Source organism: Balaenoptera acutorostrata, chromosome 13 (assembly GCF_949987535.1).
Source record: "Balaenoptera acutorostrata chromosome 13, mBalAcu1.1, whole genome shotgun sequence".
In the NCBI taxonomy this organism is placed as follows: domain Eukaryota; kingdom Metazoa; phylum Chordata; class Mammalia; order Artiodactyla; family Balaenopteridae; genus Balaenoptera; species Balaenoptera acutorostrata.
Genome location: NC_080076.1, coordinates 67,473,363 through 67,492,115, shown reverse-complemented (window position 1 = coordinate 67,492,115; position 18,753 = coordinate 67,473,363). Strand labels below are relative to the sequence as shown.

At 60.7% G+C, this 18,753-nt stretch overlaps 1 protein-coding gene across 1 annotated transcript; it reads left to right on the top strand.

Moving 5' to 3' along the window:
- Positions 1-1,179: 1,179 nt before the first annotated feature.
- On the top strand, positions 1,180-17,229 carry GGT1 (gamma-glutamyltransferase 1). The gene is made up of 15 exons (XM_007196320.3): positions 1,180-1,205; positions 4,479-4,551; positions 6,384-6,552; positions 7,092-7,254; positions 7,880-8,010; positions 8,159-8,245; positions 11,007-11,199; positions 11,435-11,592; positions 12,523-12,672; positions 13,079-13,215; positions 15,556-15,743; positions 15,924-16,051; positions 16,147-16,259; positions 16,331-16,444; positions 16,783-17,229. Exons 4-15 carry the CDS (start codon positions 7,094-7,096, stop codon positions 16,927-16,929), a joined length of 1,707 nt encoding a protein of 568 aa, XP_007196382.2. The 5' UTR covers positions 1,180-1,205; positions 4,479-4,551; positions 6,384-6,552; positions 7,092-7,093; the 3' UTR covers positions 16,930-17,229.
- The last annotated feature ends 1,524 nt before the right edge of the window (positions 17,230-18,753 follow it).

The following is an 18,753-nucleotide window of genomic DNA, read 5'->3' as shown; positions in this document are numbered from 1 at the left end:
CTAATGGTCACCCACCAGGGTCTTAATGGGTGAGCTGGGGTTAATGGGTTACCCAGCCCGGTGGCACATTCACCAGCCTCCCCAGGCTCTCAAAGTCCAGATGCACTGGCCTGGCCTTCAGGGTCTGAGCTCAGCCACTTCCTTTTCCAGCTTTGATGCCTCAGGGCTCGGGAAGGGTCAGGGCGGTCAAGAGTCTCCCTTGTACCCTCACTGCTGCGGAGATGCCCCAGGCTCAAATTGTTCCCTCTGCCTGGCTGGCCTCCACAGTCCAATCCCAGTGCTGTCTGGATCCCTCCCATAGTTTCTGCCCCTCCCTGGGGGTCCTGGGCTCCTCTTCCTCCTTGGTTGACTATACTATCCCATCTTCAGTCTGGCTGGGGGCTCCTTGAGAGAAGAATCTGAATGGGCCAGGATCAGATGGGAGAGTGAGTGAATGAATGAATGATGGATGAATACATGTAAGCAGCAGGCTGTGTGTGGACCTCAGAAGAATGGGCAGGCTTGGGCCTCCCAGTCCTGTGGGGGCACCCACCCCATCCTGTTGGGCTGGAGCAGGTGGGGGGACGTGAGCAGATGGCCCCATCCTCCATCAGCCTGCCTCCTCAACCCCAGAAAGCTGAGGGATAAGGAAAAGCTCCCCGGGTCATGTGACTCCTTTCTGTCCTGGTGACGGTGACCAGGGTCCTTGGAGTGACAGCCTGTGGACATCTGCAGCCCCGGGGGCGGGGGAGAGGGCATCCCCTGACCAAGAACTCTAGAGAAAACGTCAGGCTTCTCAGACCTGGCGGGGCCTCTGATGCTCACACACCCACCCCTGTTGATGGAGGCATCTGGCTGTGCCCCAGCACTGTGGGACCCCTCTTTGGATATTGTACGTGGCCAGGAGTTCTCCTCCTCCCAGAGGACCCTTGGCCTAACTGGCCTCTGCCTGAAACCCAGCCTCATGTAGCCCTACGAGGCCCTCAAAGCTCAGGTCTCTTATTCAGGGTTTGGGACCCCACTGGGCTTGAAGAGGCTACCCGCTGTCCCAGGTCACACAGCCCCAGGGATAGGACCAGGAACCAGTCCTCTTCCCACCTGGAAAGGTTCCTGTGCCTTTAAAGCCTCCCCCCACTCAGGCCAGCAGGGGGAGGGAGGGGAGGAGCTGGGCACTGGGGACTCTGCTCTGTGCTGGAGTACAGAAGGAGGACCAGCCTTGCAGCCAGGTGAGCTGGGGCAGGATGGGCGTCTGGCTGTACCCCAGTGCTATGTGACCCCGAAGCTCAGCTCACCATCTCTGAGCTGCTGGACATCGTAGGAGTGGGGAGCTCAGGCTTGGGGCCTCTCGGAGGCATCTGGAGGAGTGGGTTCCAGCCCCAGCTCTGTTATGTCCTGGCTGTGCTCTGGAGGAGTCCCCCGTCCTCTCTGGGCCTCAGTTTATACACCTGCGTCATGGGAGTGAGCTGCCCTTCAGGGTGATGGGGGTGGGGCTTGTGTGGACGGATCCTGCAGAGGGGTCACACGGATGGGCAGAGCCTTAGGCCCTTGGTCTGACTGGGTCTGGGCTGGGAGCGTCTGTTTCTTTTCCAGTAAGTGGGTTTGAGGTTGCCTGACAAGGCTTTCTGGCTGACTCTGCTACAGTTGTGGGGTGGGTGGAGGAGTGTGGGGAAGTGGGCTTCTTGGATTGAGAGGGAGGAGGGCAGTGTGGAGAAACTGAGGCCCAGAAGGATGGGGCAGCCTGGGGTGGTGGTGGGGTCACTGAGGTGGCGGGTCTGGAGTGGAGGCGAGTGGTGATGGGGGCTGAGGCGCTGTGTCCTGGGGCCACATCTGCTCCTCTCGGGCTCTGGTTTGCTCTCATGGTGGGGGTGGGGCATGGCCAGTACAAGTACAAGGGGTGATTGCACAACTCCAGGGGGCGCCCGCCCCCTTGTGGTTATTGCAGGCATGTATAGCTATTTTGACAGGTTTCTGGCAGGTAGTGGTTATCAGGTCTTGGGGAAGGAGCCTTTTTCTAATTCTCAACCCTATTGCACCAGGGTGGGCAGCAAGGGAGACAGATCCCAAATCCGGTCTGGGTCATGGTAAGCTTCCTGCCCAGAGCTGTGTTCTCATACCTAGGGGACATCACTCCTCACTGTGGGCATTGGTGATAAGGAAGGTGAAGGGGTGCCTACCTGTCCATCCATGTGCCTCCAGGGCCGAGTCGCTTCTACCTAAGCCTCGGCTTCCGGCCTGTGAATGGGTTTGGGGCTGTGCCCAGTTTCACCCCTGTGACTCTGGGGTTGGAGGATTAACAGAGAAACCCCACGCTGTCTGCTCTGTCTCACTCTTCTTCATGCTGTCTTCTCTGCTGCGTCCTGGAACATGCTCGCTCAGCCTAGATTCAGCATGGGTGTGTGTATTGGGAGGGGGTGGTGCTGATGGCAGGGTCAGTAACTCTGGCTGGGTGAGGCTTGCATATTCCTGGGGGCAGAGAACTCACCACCTTTTGTGCCTAGGACAGGAGCCGTGGGGTCTGGAGGAGACCTCCAGCCCAGACCCACTGCCCCCAGGTCCCCTCTCTGCATGTGGGTGTGGTGGGCTGACTGGGACAGAATGTGACACACTTGATATGTGAGAAAGGGCTTTCTTTGTTCTGTACGTCATGCCTCAGTTGACGTGGCCTTTGAGACACCTTCGCTTTTGTCTCCCTTCCGTAGAACCTGCAGCTGCTGCTGGGCTTCCTCCAACTTGCCTCAGCCCAGGGTTTTCCTGTTGAGGTCACCTGTGGGGTCTGGGTCATCCTCTGCCCACTCAGACCTTCTTCTTACCTTCCTGCCACTTCTGCCATGTCTCATGCCATCCCAGGCAGGGAGAAAACCATTGAGCAGCCTCAGGCAGGCTAGAGACAGAGCCCTGTGGCTCTCCACTGTAGACCCCTCCCAGCCGACTGAGCTGCAATGCAGCCATTCAGGCAGGACCAAATACCCTGATGTTCCTGGCTGATGTCCAGTCCTCAGGGACATGTCTTGGGCCTTGGTCCCTGGATCCTGCCTTGTCCATCTTCCTAGTTACCCTGGTCTGCAGGGGAGGGGATGGTGTCTAGGGAAAGAGCTGTCATGGCACCCCCATCCCAGGGTCATGCTGGTTGAGGATTTCATGGTAGTGCGTTGGGTGGGTTCCATGCCAAGCCCGCCCAAGGGCAGTTGAGTGACAGGACCAGGCCTTCTGGCTGTGTGACCCAGAGCAGGCAGCAATGTCTGGTCAGCCTCCACGTCTCCTTCTACCTATCAAATGGTGCAGCCTTGCGGGGTTATTGAGGATTAGATGTCACAGATGGGGGCTGTGGGGGCTCCTGGGCAGCTTCGGCACAGCGAGCTGGGGAGCGGGGGAGGGAGGCATGACTCAGGAAGTGGCTGATGCTTCTCCTTGGCTGACGAGGGCCAAAGGGGGATGGGGCAGTGTCCAAGTTCCCTGGGGCGGGTCTGCAGCTGCTCCTGACTCTGGACTCCTTGGTGGGCTGGTCAGGGACATGCAGCAACTTGGGGCAGGTATGGGGTAGCCAGGTGTGCACTGGTGGGCTGTGTGACCTTGGACCCCGCTCTGGCCATCTCTGGGCCCTGCCTTTCCAGGCTGTTTAGGTGGTTCCTTGGGCCTGGGGCACTAATGTTCCTGGATAGGTGGTGGAACCTTCCGGACTTGAAGCCCTGGGCCGTGCTCCAGGGAGGTCCCCTTGCCGTCCAGCTGTGGGGTGTGGTGAGCCTCTCAGGTCTGGGTTCTGCTCTGGTGCTGGTGACACCCCTGCTCCACGGCCTCAGGAACCATCTCTGGGACACCATGTCTGGCCCTGGAGTTCAGATACTCTGAACAAGGACAGGGCAAGCCTGTGGGGGACACCCACCCTTTGGAGGGGCCTGAGTCCGGGAGGAGGAACGCCTTGCCTCTGTCGCCACACCTCGCCTTCCCCATTGGAGCCACACCCCTTGCCTGCTGCCACCATCCAGGGGACCCCAAGGGTCACTGCTGACAGCACCTCCCACCTCCAGGGCCCTCCCAGGGCTGCGTGAACTTTAGTCACCTGGCAATAGGCCGAGTCTCTGTGCCTCCTTGTTGCCGTGACACGACAGCAGCCTCCGGCCACCCTCCGGCCATCCTCCCTGCCAGGCCAGACCTCTCTTTGAGGACTGCCCACTCTCCACCTACTCTGACGTACACAGGGATTCTAGGTGCCCCCTGGCAGGTCTCTCCCCCTCTCCCCCCCACCCCTCCCACCCCCATCCCCCACCCCCTGGACTAGGTGAGCACGTGAGTTCCTCCGGCCCCTCCTGCTCCTTTCCTGCCTCTGCTCCTCCTGGGAGGAGCCCACCCCCACCCCAGATCCCAGCCCAGCTCTGAGGCCCCCTGAGAAGCTCTGCCCGGGCCGCAGGCGTGGCTCTGGGCGGCTCCTGGGAGTGGGGGGGCCTGGCCTACACTGTGGCCAAGACTTTCCCAGGCAGACAAATCTGCCTCTTCCTCCCCAGCCAGTGTCCCAGCCCAGAGCTGTCTTCTGGGGAACAGAGGCTGTCCTGGGCCCCCGCTGCCCCCAGGCCTCAGGTAAGCCCACCGGGGTCAAGAGGAGCAGGGTCGCTATTGGAGGTCAAGCACCTGCTCTCTGGCCTCAGTTTCCCTTCCTGACACTGATTTGGGTGAGAGCCAGTCCTCTGAGCTTGGACGTTGTTTTAGTGAGGCTGAGAAAAACGTGTGTGGGGGATGGGAAACGGAAGCACAGTCACCCAGCAGGGTGTCTTCCGCAGGGCTGGGATGGCTGCCTATGGGGGGCTGAGTCAGGCCTCCCTACTGCCCTGCCCAGGGAGAAGGGGACGGGTCAGTGCGGCCCACCCCTCCACCCACTCCCTGGTAGACTGAGCCTCGCAGGGTACCCCCTGCCCTTTGGGGAGCCCACTTGGGCCCTTGGGTGGAAGGATGCACAGGCAGATGGTTGGGGGGGGCTGGAGCGTGGACCTCAGGAGGTCTTGGCTGGCTCGTCTAGGGGCCTGAGGGTGGAGAGGAGGACCCAGAGTTGTGGGGGTGGGGTCTCAGCTGATGGTCCCAAGCCCAGGAGAAATGAGGCCATGCCCCCAAGCTGCCCAGAGTGGCCTGACCCAGTGGACAGGACTGGGGGGGCCTCCTTGACGGGTGGGGCTGTGCCTGTGCTGGGGAGGGGGGCACCGGCCCCTGTCCTGCCCCGCCCACCCCGCCGCATATGATGGGAAAGTTCTAGGTCTGGAACAGATGCCTCAGGTTGCCAGCCCAGCTCCCGAGGTCCCGAGGTTCCGCAGACCTCCCAGCACAGCTGCCTCCATCAGGAACCCTTAACCCTGACCTGGCCTCCTGCCAGGGCCCGGGGTACGCCCTGAGAGCTGTCAGGCCTGGCAGAGGGCATGGACTGTCCTCAGGGCAGCGGTGGCGGCAGGACCTGGCTGGCTTCTTGGAGAGAGCCTTGCCTTCTAACTGCTTTTCCGAGGACAGAAGAGCAGGCAGTGCTGGTGGGGGATGGGAGGGTGTCCAGCGAGAAACGGTGGTGCCTAGGTTCGGTCAAGGTCGTCAAGACAGAGAGGAGGGCTGGCTTGGACCCTGCTGGGGGTGTGGGGTGGTAGTCTGCTGTGTGAGCATCCCCTGAGCCTGGGGAGGAGAAAGCCCTTCTGTGCTGGGGTCTGGATGCCCCCACATTGGGTGGGACTCCATTCCTGGACCAGCTCTAGGAGACCCTGTGAATAGGCACAGGGTAGCCAGAGGGGTTCCAGCCCTGGGCTCTCCAGCAGACATCGCCCTTCAGAGGGAACTGAGTCCGGGAGAGGGGCACCCTGCCTCTGTCACCACACCTCTCCTCCCCCGTTGGGGTGACACCCCTCTCCTGCTGCCATTGCCACGGGGACCCCAAGGGTTACTTCCATCCCTCCCTCACAGCCTGGCAGGAAGTCAACAGGGAAATAAATGGCGAGTGGAGCCTGACCGGCTCCCCTCTGCCACACGCAGGCCTCCAGGCACCCCCAACATAGCCAACACTTACCTACCACTTCACACTTTCCCACCCACTTCATCTTCACAATACTCCCAGCAGACGCTTCTGCCATTCCACTGGACAGATGGTCAGATGGTGAGTGACTTACCCAAGGTCCCACGCAGGTGAGACGGGGCAGGCTGGCCCCAGAGCCCGCGCTCCATCCCCTCGGCTGACACACTGGCCCGCACCCCTTGGTCACGTGACAGCTCCCTGCCCTGCTCTGTGTAACCCCCTTGCTGCGCAGGGGAGAAATGCACTGTGGGGACGGAATATTCACCAACATGGGAGTGGCTGGCAGAGTTCATCAGAGGCAGAGACACCTCACATTGCTCCCCGGAGGGCCGGGCCCAGCCCGCTTCAGAGACACCCGCTCCATTTTCAGGAGAACGAGCAGACTGCGTGGTCTGGGAGTCTCCCTGGAGCAGATTCTGTGGCCACAGTCTCCTGCAGAGTGTGAAGGAGGTCCCAGTTACTTCTCCGGCCTGTTCAGCCAAAACCATCTTTTGTGGCCACCTCCCCGGGAGGCTCAGGGCTCCCACCCGCCAAGGAAGGTAGGCTCTGGTCCCGCGGTGGCTCATCTGATGATTTCAGGAGACTGTGGGTGCCCCCTTTGAGGGCACAACAAAAGCTGAAACCCACGCTCTGTGGCAGGTCACTCTGGGGACCCAAGAACAGTGCCGGGAAGGAATCAGGCCAGGCCTGTGCCTCCCGGAGTGACCTGCTTGGTGGTGGAGGGCTCTGCCACTGTGGGGAGACAGACAAGGTCCTGCAGTATCAGGGGCTCCTCTCCGGAAGTGAAATCCGGGGGGCTCCCTGCTGGAGATGGGGTCCTTACTGGGAGGGGGCCCCGAGGATAAGAAGGAGGATTTGCGGGGGCAGAGGTGGGACCAGGAGCTTCTGGCAGAGGGAGTGGCCTGAGCAAAAATCTGGGGGCTGGGTGGCCCATGCATTCTGGGGGCCGGAAGGAGACATGAGGACATATTTCTGAGGCTCGACTTTGTGCTGTGCTCTGCGGGACGAGGATGTGCCCAAGGCCAGGTCAGCAGTGGTCCCCTGACCTTCTACCCTCCCATCCCCCATGCCCGCCAAGCCATGAAGAAGCGGTCCATGCTGCTGGCCCTGGTGGCCGTGGTCCTAATGCTCCTTATCATTGGCCTCTGCGTCTGGCTGCCTGAGACCTTCAAGCCCCACAGCCACGTGTACCCCAGAGCTGCCGTGGCCGCGGATGCCAAGCGCTGTTCAGAGATCGGGAGGTGAGTGGGGCAGGGTGTGGGGACACAGGCCCTGGAAGACAGCCACCGTAAGTGGACCTGGGCAAGACCCTCGCCTCTCTGGGACTCAGTTTCCCCACTGGTAAAGGGGCTGCCTGGATGAGGGGTGTTCGGTGTGCGTGGAGCTGCCTATCCTGTCCTTGGACCTTCTCAGCAGCTTCTGGTCAGGGGAGAAGGGGACACTGGCCCCGAGAGCAGGGTGTGGGTCTCCCAGTGTCCAGCTGAGCCCTTTTCTCAGTTCAAGGGTGTCTGTCTCTTCAGATAAACTCTGCTGTTTCATTTTTAGACCCCTAGCTCACATGTACAAAGATCAATTCTCACTTAAAAACTTAAACAGAAAAAAGATGTTATTAATAAAAAGTAACAATTTCCCCTTTTTTTCCAATTATAAAAGTCACGTACATCTGTTTGCTTGAAAAAGAGGAACATTTAAGCCCGTTGGTTTTAGAATACAACAATTTTTTACATTAAAAAATCAAAAACTATGGGCTCCTCTCCATCCTCCTTTGGGCAGGGTGGCCAGGCGGTGGGGAGGTGTGTGGCGGGGTGCGCATCTCGGAGGGTAGAGAGCCCGCCGGCTCTCACTCCCGGCACGTGCCACTGGCAGGGATGCATTGCTGGACGGCGGCTCAGCGGTGGATGCTGCCATCGCGGCCCTGCTGTGCGTGGGGCTCATGAACGCACACAGCATGGGCATCGGGGGTGGCCTGTTTCTCACCATCTACAACAGCACCACACGTGAGTGGCTGGCAGGGTGGGAGGTGAATGGTGGGGCTGCCTGCCTCAGGCTGCACTTGGGCTGGGCAGGCAGAGCTGGGCAACTCCTAGGTTCACACAAGTGAGGGGCTGGTGTTGGTCTGGACTGCCCACATGCTTCTCCTTCCAGGAAAGGCTGAGGTCATCAACGCCCGAGAGGTGGCCCCTCAGCTGGCCTCTGCCGGCATGTTCAACAGCTCAGAGCAGTCAGAGGAAGGTGAGTGCAGGCTCGGTGTGGGTGCAGGGCCAGGACGAGCTGCTGGAAGGCATGAGCACACCCCCACCCTCCATATTCCCCCCCACCCCATCTGGGGCTGGGAGTGGCTCTGGCAGTCCCATCCCATCCCTTCCTGGCCCCACAAAACCCTCCATAATGATTGGTCAAGCCCATCATCACAGAGGGTAAAGAGAGCTTCTGTTATTTCCACTCAGGCCCCTCCAGGGCCACCCGGAGCTGGAACACGGAGAGAGTGATTGCTATTACAACAGCTTGCATGTGCCGGGGGTCCTGGGGCCAGCACTCTGCTCAGCCCTTTTCACCAATGAGCCCCTTGAATCCTCCCTGTACGCTTGGCACGGGGAGCGTGGTGTTGATTCCCATTTTACAGGTGGGGATGCTGAGGCCCAGAGAGGTCATGTAAACTGATTAAGGTCACACGGCTGGATGGTGGTAAAGCTGGGATTGAACCCAGGCTATCTAAACCCTGGGTTTTTAAAGGGCATCCAAGTCATTCATTCGTTCGTTCATTTGTTCATCTGTGGGGATAGCTCTCTAGAATATGGGAAGGAGTCTCTTTTTTCTAACCTGTCCTTAAGCCAAGAAGGAAATCCCTGCAACTCCCCAGGCAGCCAAGGAAAATCAGTGGCCACCAGGGGGCACCCCTGCAAGGACCCCCAGTGGATTGCAGGATGAGGTTGGAGGGAAGGAGGGGTGGGGATTAAAGGCCATAGTGGGTCTGAACCCCTCCTGCAGGCTCTGCAGGACCCCTCCTGCAGGTGGAACCCTGGGTAGGGTGCTGAGAGCAGCCGTTTTGGAATCCCCTCCAACACAGTCTTTGAATTTTTACTCATTGGGAAACTCAGTGTAGAAATGAAATCATTCAGAGTGTGGGAATCTTACAGACTTAGCATCTTTGGATGCTTGGAATTCACATATTTAACTAGGGCTTGTTGGGCACCTCCTACAGCGTCAGGGGCTGTTCCCTAAGCCAGTAGAAACAAAGGTAACAGGTGAAATGCACATTCCAGGTGGAGCAGGGAGAGATAGCACACATGGGTGTGCCATGTGCCCCAGCACTGCCTGGGAAGCAGAGGTGGGAAGGGTTGGAGGGCTTGTGGGTTCATCAGATACCCTGGTCAGGGCATGTGAGCAAAGACCCAGAGGCTGGGGCTGGGGGCAGCCGTGGGGGTGTCTGGGGAGAAAGAGGAGGACACAGGTTCAGGTAGAACAGCCCAGGTCATGTTGGACCTCATGGGTCATCATGTCTGAGTGAGGTAAAGGTGTTCCCTGAGTCGGAGGGGGGACCTGGGTGGATCTGGCCGCTTTCTGATGGGACCCCCCTCAGGCTGCTGTGAAAGAGGGGGAGCAAGTTACCTGCCCGTCAGGTGGCGCATCAGGATGTCACGGTGATAACCAGGGAGAGATGAAGTTGGTGGCTGGTGGCTGGGCCGAGCACACTTGGAGGGCGGAGCTGCAGATTTGCTGATGGGTTGGGTGTGACGCTCACCCAGGAGTCTCGGGTGAGTTGGGGTCTCAGGTCTGCACCTGGAAGGACAGGGTGGCCCTTACAGAGACTGGCAAGGTGTTAAGTTTGAGAAACCTTTTTCAAGTGGGCAGGTGCATCGTCAGATCTGGCCATGAGGGGAGCAGGCCAAAGAGTCAGTTTGGGAGTTGTCAGCATGTAATGGACCCTGCAGCCTGACATGGAGGAGGACACCAAGAGTTGGTGCAGACAGAGGAGAGGGCAGGGAGATGCAGAAGTGACGCAGGAAGAGAGAGTGATGGGCCAGGTAAGATGAGAAAGAAACCCTGCGCTGGCAGCGTGGGTGTCACTGGTGACCTTGGTGAGAGTGTGGCATGAGAGCCTGATTGACCAAGGTCAGGGCAGCACTTATTTAAGGGGGAGGAATTGTGTGCTGGGTGTCAAACCTTCTGGGATGTGCCAATGTCATAACAACCCGGCTCTTGGAACCTCATGCCCCACTTCAGGGTGGGAGAGGCAGCTTGAGAGCTGCAGCCGCCAAGCCTGGGAGTGGCCCCCTACCCTGCATATCAGGGGTGAAAGCAGGAGGGTGCCTGGGAGCCAAGGCTGTGGCTGAAACTTTCTGGGTCAGTGCTGGCTTTAGGGCATGGCGGGGGGCAGTGAGGCCTAGTGGGCAACCAGGGTCCAGGGCTCTGTTTCCAGGGGAATCATGGCTCCTCAAAGGACAGTGCTGGGAAACAAAACTCTTTATGGTCAGATAGGGAAACCGAGACCCAGAGAGGGGACAGGGCAGGGGTTTGGGCTCAGGTCCCAGTTGGGACAATGGAAGAGAGGAAGAGATGCCCTTGCTTTGGGACCAGCCCAGCCTTGAGAGTGGCCTGGGCTTGTGCCGGGGGCTTTGGCGGGTTTTGGAGGAACACTTGAGTCTTATGGGATGAGGAGCCTCATGGCCTAGGAGGCTCGAACTGAGAGATGGTGAGGTCTGGCTTCCTTATACTCTCGCTGTGCAACCATGGGCCTGGCACAGGATTTCAGACACGGTGGCACGTGCGGAGACAGGCATCCAGGCCTGGGACAGCGGGACCCAGCACACGTGCTACCGCCCCTCGCTCCTGTGCCCTCATCAGACAGCCGAGCTGAGCCACACTCATGCCTGCTGAGTCCAGACGTGACCTAAAAAATCTATGTCCTTCCTGAGCCTCACTGGCCCCACCTGGGGATGTGCCTGGAACATCCCCCTTGTGGAGCCACTAGCTGTGTCCCTCTCCTTCGCAGGTGGGCTGTCGGTGGCGGTTCCAGGCGAGATCCGCGGCTACGAGCTGGCACACCAGCGGCACGGGCGACTGCCCTGGGCTCGTCTCTTCCAGCCCAGCATCCAGCTGGCCCGCCAGGGCTTCCCTGTGGGGAAGAGCTTGGCGGGAGCCCTGCAGAGAAGCCAGGCTGCCATCCAGCGGCACCCTGAGCTGTGGTACGTCTACGGTCCCTACTGGTGGGCATGAGCGGGTGGCACTTTCAGGAACCTGCGCTGAACGAGGGACCAAAACCCTGCCCGTTCTGAGCCTGGGGGTGGGGTCCCGGCCCCACCTGGGCTGGATTCTGTGGACAGGGGCACCCCATCCTTTGTTCTCTTGTGTGTGTGTGTGTGAGGGGGGTGGCTGAGTCCGCCCCACCTGCCTGCCTCACGGGAGCCCCCTCTGCCCCAGCGAGGTGTTCTGCCGGGATGGGAAGGTGCTGCGGGAGGGGGACCGAGTGACCATGCCTCGGCTGGCCGACACCTACGAGACGCTGGCCTTGGAGGGCGCTCAGGCTTTCTACAACGGGAGCCTCACGGCCCAGATTGTCAAGGACATCCAGGAGGCCGGTGAGCGGGCGACCTCAGGGGCCTGGGGCCAGGAACTCCACAGCGGGAACACTGAGCCTGGGGTCCTTGAGTCCTACCTGGCCTGGACACTGGGCCCTCAGGGAGTGTCTGGCAGGGGAGGGTCACAGATGCGTCTGCAGTTAATGACAGGCCACACGGATCCACAGCTCCTGGTTAAGTCAAAGCTGAGAGGAACCCTGTAGTCCAGGAGAGAAAACCCTGGTGGGGGGAATGCAGGTGTAGGCAGGAGCCAGGGTTGGGGAAGCGCTAAAGTACAGACCCTGGAGGACTTCCTGGAGGGGGTGGTGCCTGAGCCACAGGTGAGGTTGGACTTTGTAAGCAGAGAGAACAGTTAGAGGCCTGGAGAGAGGGCTTTTAATTCTCCAGGAGGATCACAGGGGATGAGGGTGGGCTTGGTGAGCGAGGCATGGGAGGGGCTGCATGCAGGGCCTGCGGTTGGGAACTTGTGGGCAGGTTCTCATAGGTTCGGGAGCCCCATGCTGCCTCTCCCTCACTGAGCCATGGCCTCTTCATGTTAGTTTTGCCAGTGTGTCAGGGAGGAGGGTGATTAGCATGTTAACCTTTACCACTGACATCGGAAATTAGCCTGTAAATACTTAGTATGTCTGGAACCATTTCCCTAGAGAATTAAGAGCTTCCCTCCACCCACCCATTAGTCATAGGAGGAGGAGGGGGGGCGGAGGTAGGGGAAGTGGGGGATGGGAGCAGATATTTCCCACTTAGAGAAGATCCTCTGGCCGCCAAGAGGACAGACGACAGACCGAGAGGCCAGTGGGGCAGCAGGTGGAGGGCGCTGGCCTGGACCTGGCCAGGGGGAGGTAGCACCGTCAGGGAGGTCTGGGAGTAGACAGGGCTCCCCGCTTGATGGCCCCCCAGAAGTGTGCCCCATCTCCGTGTCACCCCATGCAGGGGGCATCGTGACGGCCGAGGACCTGAACAACTACCGCGCAGGGCTGATCGAGCACCCACTCAGCATCAGCCTCGGGGACACCCAGCTCTATGTGCCCAGTGCCCCGCTCAGCGGGCCAGTGCTGGCCCTCATCCTCAACATCCTCAAAGGTCAGCTGCCCTCCGTGGCCCTGCAGAGCAGCGTCCTGGGTGTGGGCACAGCCGTGCGAGGTCTCGGGGTCACAGGGTGGCTCTCAGTGCCAGAGTTCACGCTGGGCGGCCTGGTCCAGAGGGCATGTCTGGTAAATCTGAGTGGTCATCTATGACCCCGTGGACTGGGTAGCCCTGTGGCTGACATGCGAGGCCCAGACCTGGGGGACCCTTGCTTCCTTCCATCCTCCCCCGCCTCCCAAGCAGCCACTGCTGTTGGTTATTAAACGTCCCCCTTCTCAAGGTGAACCAAGTGGGTCAGGGAGGCGTGGACCACCCGCCCCTTCAGGGCACTCAGCTGTCCTGGCCAAGCTTGGATGTCCCGGGGCCACCGGGACCACCAACCTGCCCGGCTCTGCCCAACCAGGGTACAACTTCTCCCGGGCAAGCGTGGAGACGCCTGAGCAGAAGGGCCTGACCTACCACCGCATAGTGGAGGCCTTCCGGTTTGCCTACGCCAAGAGGACCCTGCTTGGGGACCCCAAGTTTGTCAATGTGACTGAGGTAAGGGGCAGGGGCTGGCCTTCAATGGGTGGGGGACCTACCATGGAGATGCCAGGAGGGCTCCCATGGCCACCCCAGCCTCACTCAGGCTTTATTCATCTATTTCTGCCACTGACTTGCCCTCGGGCCTACTGTGTGCTGGGATGGACTGTTGACCCTGAGTCCTGGCCTCTGCCCCACGGAGCTCACAGGGTGGGAGAGACAGACTTGTCAGTGAGTGATAGTGCCCTCCTCTGCCACACTCCAACCTCGGGGCCTTTGCATGTGCTGTGTCCTTGGCCTGGAAGGCTCTGGAGTGGTCAGTGCCGAGGTGAGGAATGCACAGGGGCATCACAGCCCTCAGGGTGGAGGAGGGTGGATTCAGGGGAGGGGACCAGTGTTCCAGGTGGGCAGAGGCCCCGGCCACATGCTCCCTGGTCACACCCAGGAGCTAACTTCCCAGATCCCCACCCAGGCCCTGCACTGCCCAACCCACCCACTCGCCAGGTGCCCCGGCTCCAGGCTGGACCTCCACCTCCACCCCGATCACATCCCTCATTACCTACTTGGGTCCCCCCCTCCCTGCAAGGTAGACCCGCAGACCCCCTCACACTGACCTGTGACCTCCCGCAGCTGCTCAGCAGCCCCTCTTCTCTTTCCCGGGGATGATTTTGCACTCACTGCTCCCCACCTCAGCACCTGGCATCCCTGAGCTGGTGGAAGCCACTGCATCATGCCCCTCTTTGCCCTCCCTCCCGGCTGAGACTGGCCTTCTGCTCATCCACTCTCTGACTCTGCACGCCCTTCCTACGCTGCTGCTCTCCCTCCTGGGTTCCCAGTCTACCCTTTCTGATGGGTCATTCCCGAAAGAGGAGTATGGTTGTGGGTCCAGAACCCTCCAGCTGCTGCCCCGTCCCTCTGGTCCCCCTTGGGGCAACCTTGGCCGCCACCTGGAGCCCTCTCTCCTCGTGCCCGCCCTTCCTCCCTCCACACCTGCACTGCCAGGTTCTGAGACCAGCCTCCGTTTCCCCTTCGGTCCACTCTCTGCAGCATCTTACCACGTTCACCAGCACCTCCCTCCTTTGACTTTTTAATTTGCAAGGTTATGGACGTTTTGGCACATTTCCTTCCTCTCTCCCCGTCTCCATCTGTCTCCCCCTTGCTCTCCCTGTTTTTTCCTTGTTAGATGCCTGGTCGGCCTTTCCCCAAGGGTCCCATCCGTGTCTTGAGGCCCCGGGCCCGTCAAGCTAACACCTGCTGTTGCTGTCACGTCTGCCGTCTCTTAGCCTCAATGGACCCCCTGGGCTGTTTTGTTGATTTTAAGGCCCAGGGCAGTTGTCTTTTAGGATGTCCCAATTCCCGGATTCAACCCTGTTTCCTTGGAAGTAGATTCAGGCTGAACGTTTTCCCCTTGGATTAGTCACTTAATTCATGGGTGTTGCTGGAACCTTCTGGAGGCATTTCCTCTGCTCAGCCTCCTGCGCCCTGCCTTGCCCATGAACTCAACACATCAGGTGTGGCCCATCACCCACCTGAGACAGATTCTTCAGGGTCCGACGAGCTCCTGTCCCAAGTCAGGCTCCCAACCTTCCCCAGTTAGCGGCCACTATAGACTGAAGACTCGGGGCCTTTCTCCGTTCCTCTTTTCCACCTGGTGAGCCCCCAGCATCTCTCACCTGGTGGATATCATAGCCTCCCAGTTGGGTTTCACCCAGACACAGCTGCTGGAGGGGTAACACCCATCAGCTGCTCACTCCTCTGCCCTAAGCACAGGTGGCTTTGAAGTCCTTATAGGGCTTGTAAGGACCTATGGGATCAGCCCTTGCTGGCATCTTCAACCTCCTCTCTCCCTAACCCCATTCACTGTCTGCCTGTCACTCACAGGCCTGCCTCAGGGCCTTTGCATTACCATTTAGGTGGCTTTTTCAGATATTACCTTCCCTGGGAAGCCCTCCCTGACCACTCTGCTCCCACCCCATCACACTCCACCCGCCTCACCTGGCTTGTTCTTTCCAGCACATCCCTGCCTGCCTTTGTCTTCCCTGTTGTGAGGGTGGGGACCTGCGTGTCTGTTCCCTGCTGATTCCCCAGTGCTGGGCATGAAGTTACAAGCTCCCTGAATGAATGAATGATTGGATGCAATGAGAGTGGGGACTCCAAGGACGGACAGACATTCAGAGTTGCTGGACAGCAACAGAGACAGAGGCTGGGGAGAGGGGGTCAGACGGGCCACGTGACACTTTGGGTGCAGGAGGGTTGTGGTCAGAGCCATGGTTGGGGGCTTCCTGAGAGCTGCTCGCACAAGCCCGTCCCCCTCCCCACCTCCCTCACCTCCTCAGGCCAGCTCTGGGGTCTCGGCAGGTGGTCCGCAACATGAGCTCCGAGTTCTTCGCTGCCCAGCTCCGGGCCCAGATCTCCGATGACACCACTCACCCGGCCTCTTACTATGAGCCTGAGTTCTACACGCCAGATGACGGGGGCACCGCCCACCTGTCCGTGGTCTCGGAGGATGGCAGTGCCGTGTCGGCCACCAGCACCATCAACCTCTAGTAGGGCTGCTGGGCGGCCGGGTGGGCCGGGGCTGCCTGCGTGTCCTAGAAGGGGGGCTCCACATTGGTAGAGTGCTTGCCCCCACCTCCCCAGGGAGCGTGTTGGCACTTTGGTGGGCACGTGGGGCTGGTGGGACGGAGCAGGGGCGGGCACAGCTCTCTGACCCAGCTGGTCTGCAGCTTCGGTTCCAAGGTGCTGTCACGGGCCAACGGGATCCTGTTCAACGATGAGATGGATGACTTCAGCTCCCCCAACATCATCAACCAGTTCGGGGTGCCCCCCTCACCGGCCAACTTTATCACGCCAGGTGTGGGGCACAGGGCTTGGGTGGGGAGGGGGCTGGTGTCCCAGCAGGCAGCTGACCAGCTCCTCTGTCCCCTCCCTCCCACCGGCCGGCTGCAGGGAAACAGCCGCTCTCGTCCATGTGCCCGGCGATCATCGTGGGTCAGGACGGCCAGGTCCGCATGGTGGTGGGTGCCTCTGGGGGCACGCAGATCACCACGTCCACTGCACTGGTACGTGCCACCTGCCTGTGCCCCAGCCCCTTGCCCAGTGGGCTACACTGACCCCATCCCCTCATCCGTAGGCCATCATCCACAGCCTGTGGTTCGGCTACGATGTGAAACAGGCAGTGGAGGAGCCCCGGCTGCACAACCAGCTTTTGCCCAACACCACGACGCTGGAGAAAGACATTGACCAGGTTTGGGGGTGGTGCTGAGTCACACTGGGGGCCCCTGGGAATCCTGGAACAGGGCCTGGATCTCCTGAGTCATTGTGGAGTGGACGATGGCTGCTGTCCTCTGCCTGGGGCAGATGACCCTCATGCCCGCTGCCTGGGCCACTTTGCACCCCATGCTGTGAGGGCCAGGCCACCTGCTCCGATGAGACCCAATCGGCCCAGCTGCCCCCAACTTGCTCTTCGTGGCCACTCAGCCAGAAATGGCACCACCTGCGTCTGTGGAGCCCAGGCCCACACAGGTGTGGTTCAGACGGTGTCTTGGGCCCCCGTTGAGGCCTCCCTCTCCCTCCCACCCCCAGGCAGTGGCTGCAGCCCTGAAGACCCGGCACCACCACACCGAGGTCACTTCTACCTTCATTGCTGTGGTACAGGCCATTGTCCGCACAGCTGGCGGCTGGGCGGCTGCCTCAGACTCCAGGAAAGGCGGGGAGCCTGCGGGCTACTGAGCACTCAGGCAGGCAAGGTGGACCAGCTGCCCAGGGATGAGATGTCCGCTGGGGGTGGGGGGCTGGGAGTGGGACTTTGGGGGACATGCTTCCCCTGTGAGCGGCAAAGCAGTGCAATAAATGGGGGCTGCAGTGCCAGGCTCTGGGCGGTCTTGCCGGCCGGCTCCCAATTCCCTGGGCCTCAGCATCCTGTGTGAAGTGGGGCCACCTGGCAGGGAAGGATGGAGAGAAGGGATTCAGAGGTCTGGACAGCTCAGGCACTGGAGCCAGCCTCAGCATTTTCACTGGAACGGGGCGGGAGCTGGGGGTGCAGGGCTGGGGTGGGGGCCCAGGGTGGGCCATGCCAAGCACTGTTCTTCCTCACCCTGAGCCCCACGACGAGAGCCAGGCCACTTCCTCACTGGGCTGGGCAGCAGCACTTCCCAGTGTCAGCCACCAGGGGGCTCACGGCCCCGGCGTTTCCTCCGCGGATGCTGGGAACCCTGGTACCTCTTCAGCCCGGTGGGTGTCCAGCCTCACCATAACCAGCACACACTGAGGTGAAGCTGAGGTCTGGTTGGGGGTGGGATTGGGCAAGAGGCTGGAGCAAAACATGTTGGTCAGGGCCAGGCCCAGGGGGCTTTCCAAGCAGAAACCCAGAGTGAAACCCAAGCTGTGATCCACTCCAGAAGGAGGCCCGGTTCTCAGGGATCCGTGAACTGGAAGAGGTTGCCAAATCCCCAAGGGTCAGGGCTTGGACCAGCGCCCCAGGGAGGGTGGCTCTGGGTGGGGGAGAACCACAGGACGCAGCGCCCAGCCTCCCCCACCGGGGCCAGCCCCTCCCGCCCTCCCTCAGGGCCTCCTAACTCATCCTTTATACACAGTTGTAACGCCTGAGGTGAGGTGCTGGGAAAGACCTGGGGAGGTGGGCAGGGGCGAGGGGGTTCCAGCATGACAGCAAGACATCCCCCTGCCTAGTGAGCACCAGTGGGGGCCCCTGAGGGCAGGGGCACAGGGCTAGGAGAACCCAGGTTTGGGCTCTCTTTCATGAGGCAGAAAATCCTGATGCTTCCAATGTGCCCACAGGGAAACAGGGTGTTGGTCTGCAGAGTGCCCCCATGTCTGAGCCTTGAGCCCTGGAGGGTGACATCTCTGGGGTCCCTGGGGGATGGGGGGACAAGATGGAGGCTGAGCTGGTGGGGTGGGCAGGTCTCTCCTCATTTTAGCCCCAGAGGAAAGGCTGTGGCCAATTTGCAGGGGGAGAAGACTGAGGCCTGAGGGGTGGGCCTTGCTCCAGCGGAGGTGGGGGCTGGCCTGGAACTCCCTGGGCCCCAGCACGTGGACAGGGTGCACCCCAGTTCCCCAGCCGTTATGGGGTTCAGCTGCCCCCTGGGGCCTGGAGACGGCTTCCCCTCTCTTTCCTGCCCCTCATCTCCTGGACAGGGATGTCCAGGGCCCTTCCTGGCTGGGCCTCCCTGACCGTACTTCTGGCCAGCCCAGCACAATGCCTGTTCCTTCCCTGGGCCTTCGCTCTAGCGGTCCCTGCACCCTGGCCTCTGCATGACCAGGAAGGCTGGGGAGAGGGGGCGTTGTCCCACCCTGACCCCGCCGACCTCTCTGTCCCTGCTTCCTCCGCCTCCCGGGCTGGCCCTGGCCCAGGAATGCACTCTGGTTCCTGGTTGAGCAATGTCACTGTGGTTTGGGGATCCAGTGGGGGTGGTGGGAGGTGCCCGCAGCCCTCCCCACCCCCCAAAGGTGCCCCAGTAGCCCCTCCAGCTCAGGCTGGCAGGGGCTTCGGACAGGGGGCCTGGCAGGCTCTGTGGCTGTGCGGGCACGTGCCTCAGT

Bases quoted from the DNA above. Each gene is read 5' to 3' on its own strand.
- GGT1 (XM_007196320.3), top strand. From the start codon at position 7,094: ATGAAGAAGCGGTCCATGCTGCTGGCCCTGGTGGCCGTGGTCCTAATG. The intron at 15,744-15,923 runs GTAGGGCTGCTG...GCTGGTCTGCAG, and splicing joins ACCAGCACCATCAACCTCTA to CTTCGGTTCCAAGGTGCTGT. The intron at 16,445-16,782 runs GTTTGGGGGTGG...TCCCACCCCCAG, and splicing joins TGGAGAAAGACATTGACCAG to GCAGTGGCTGCAGCCCTGAA.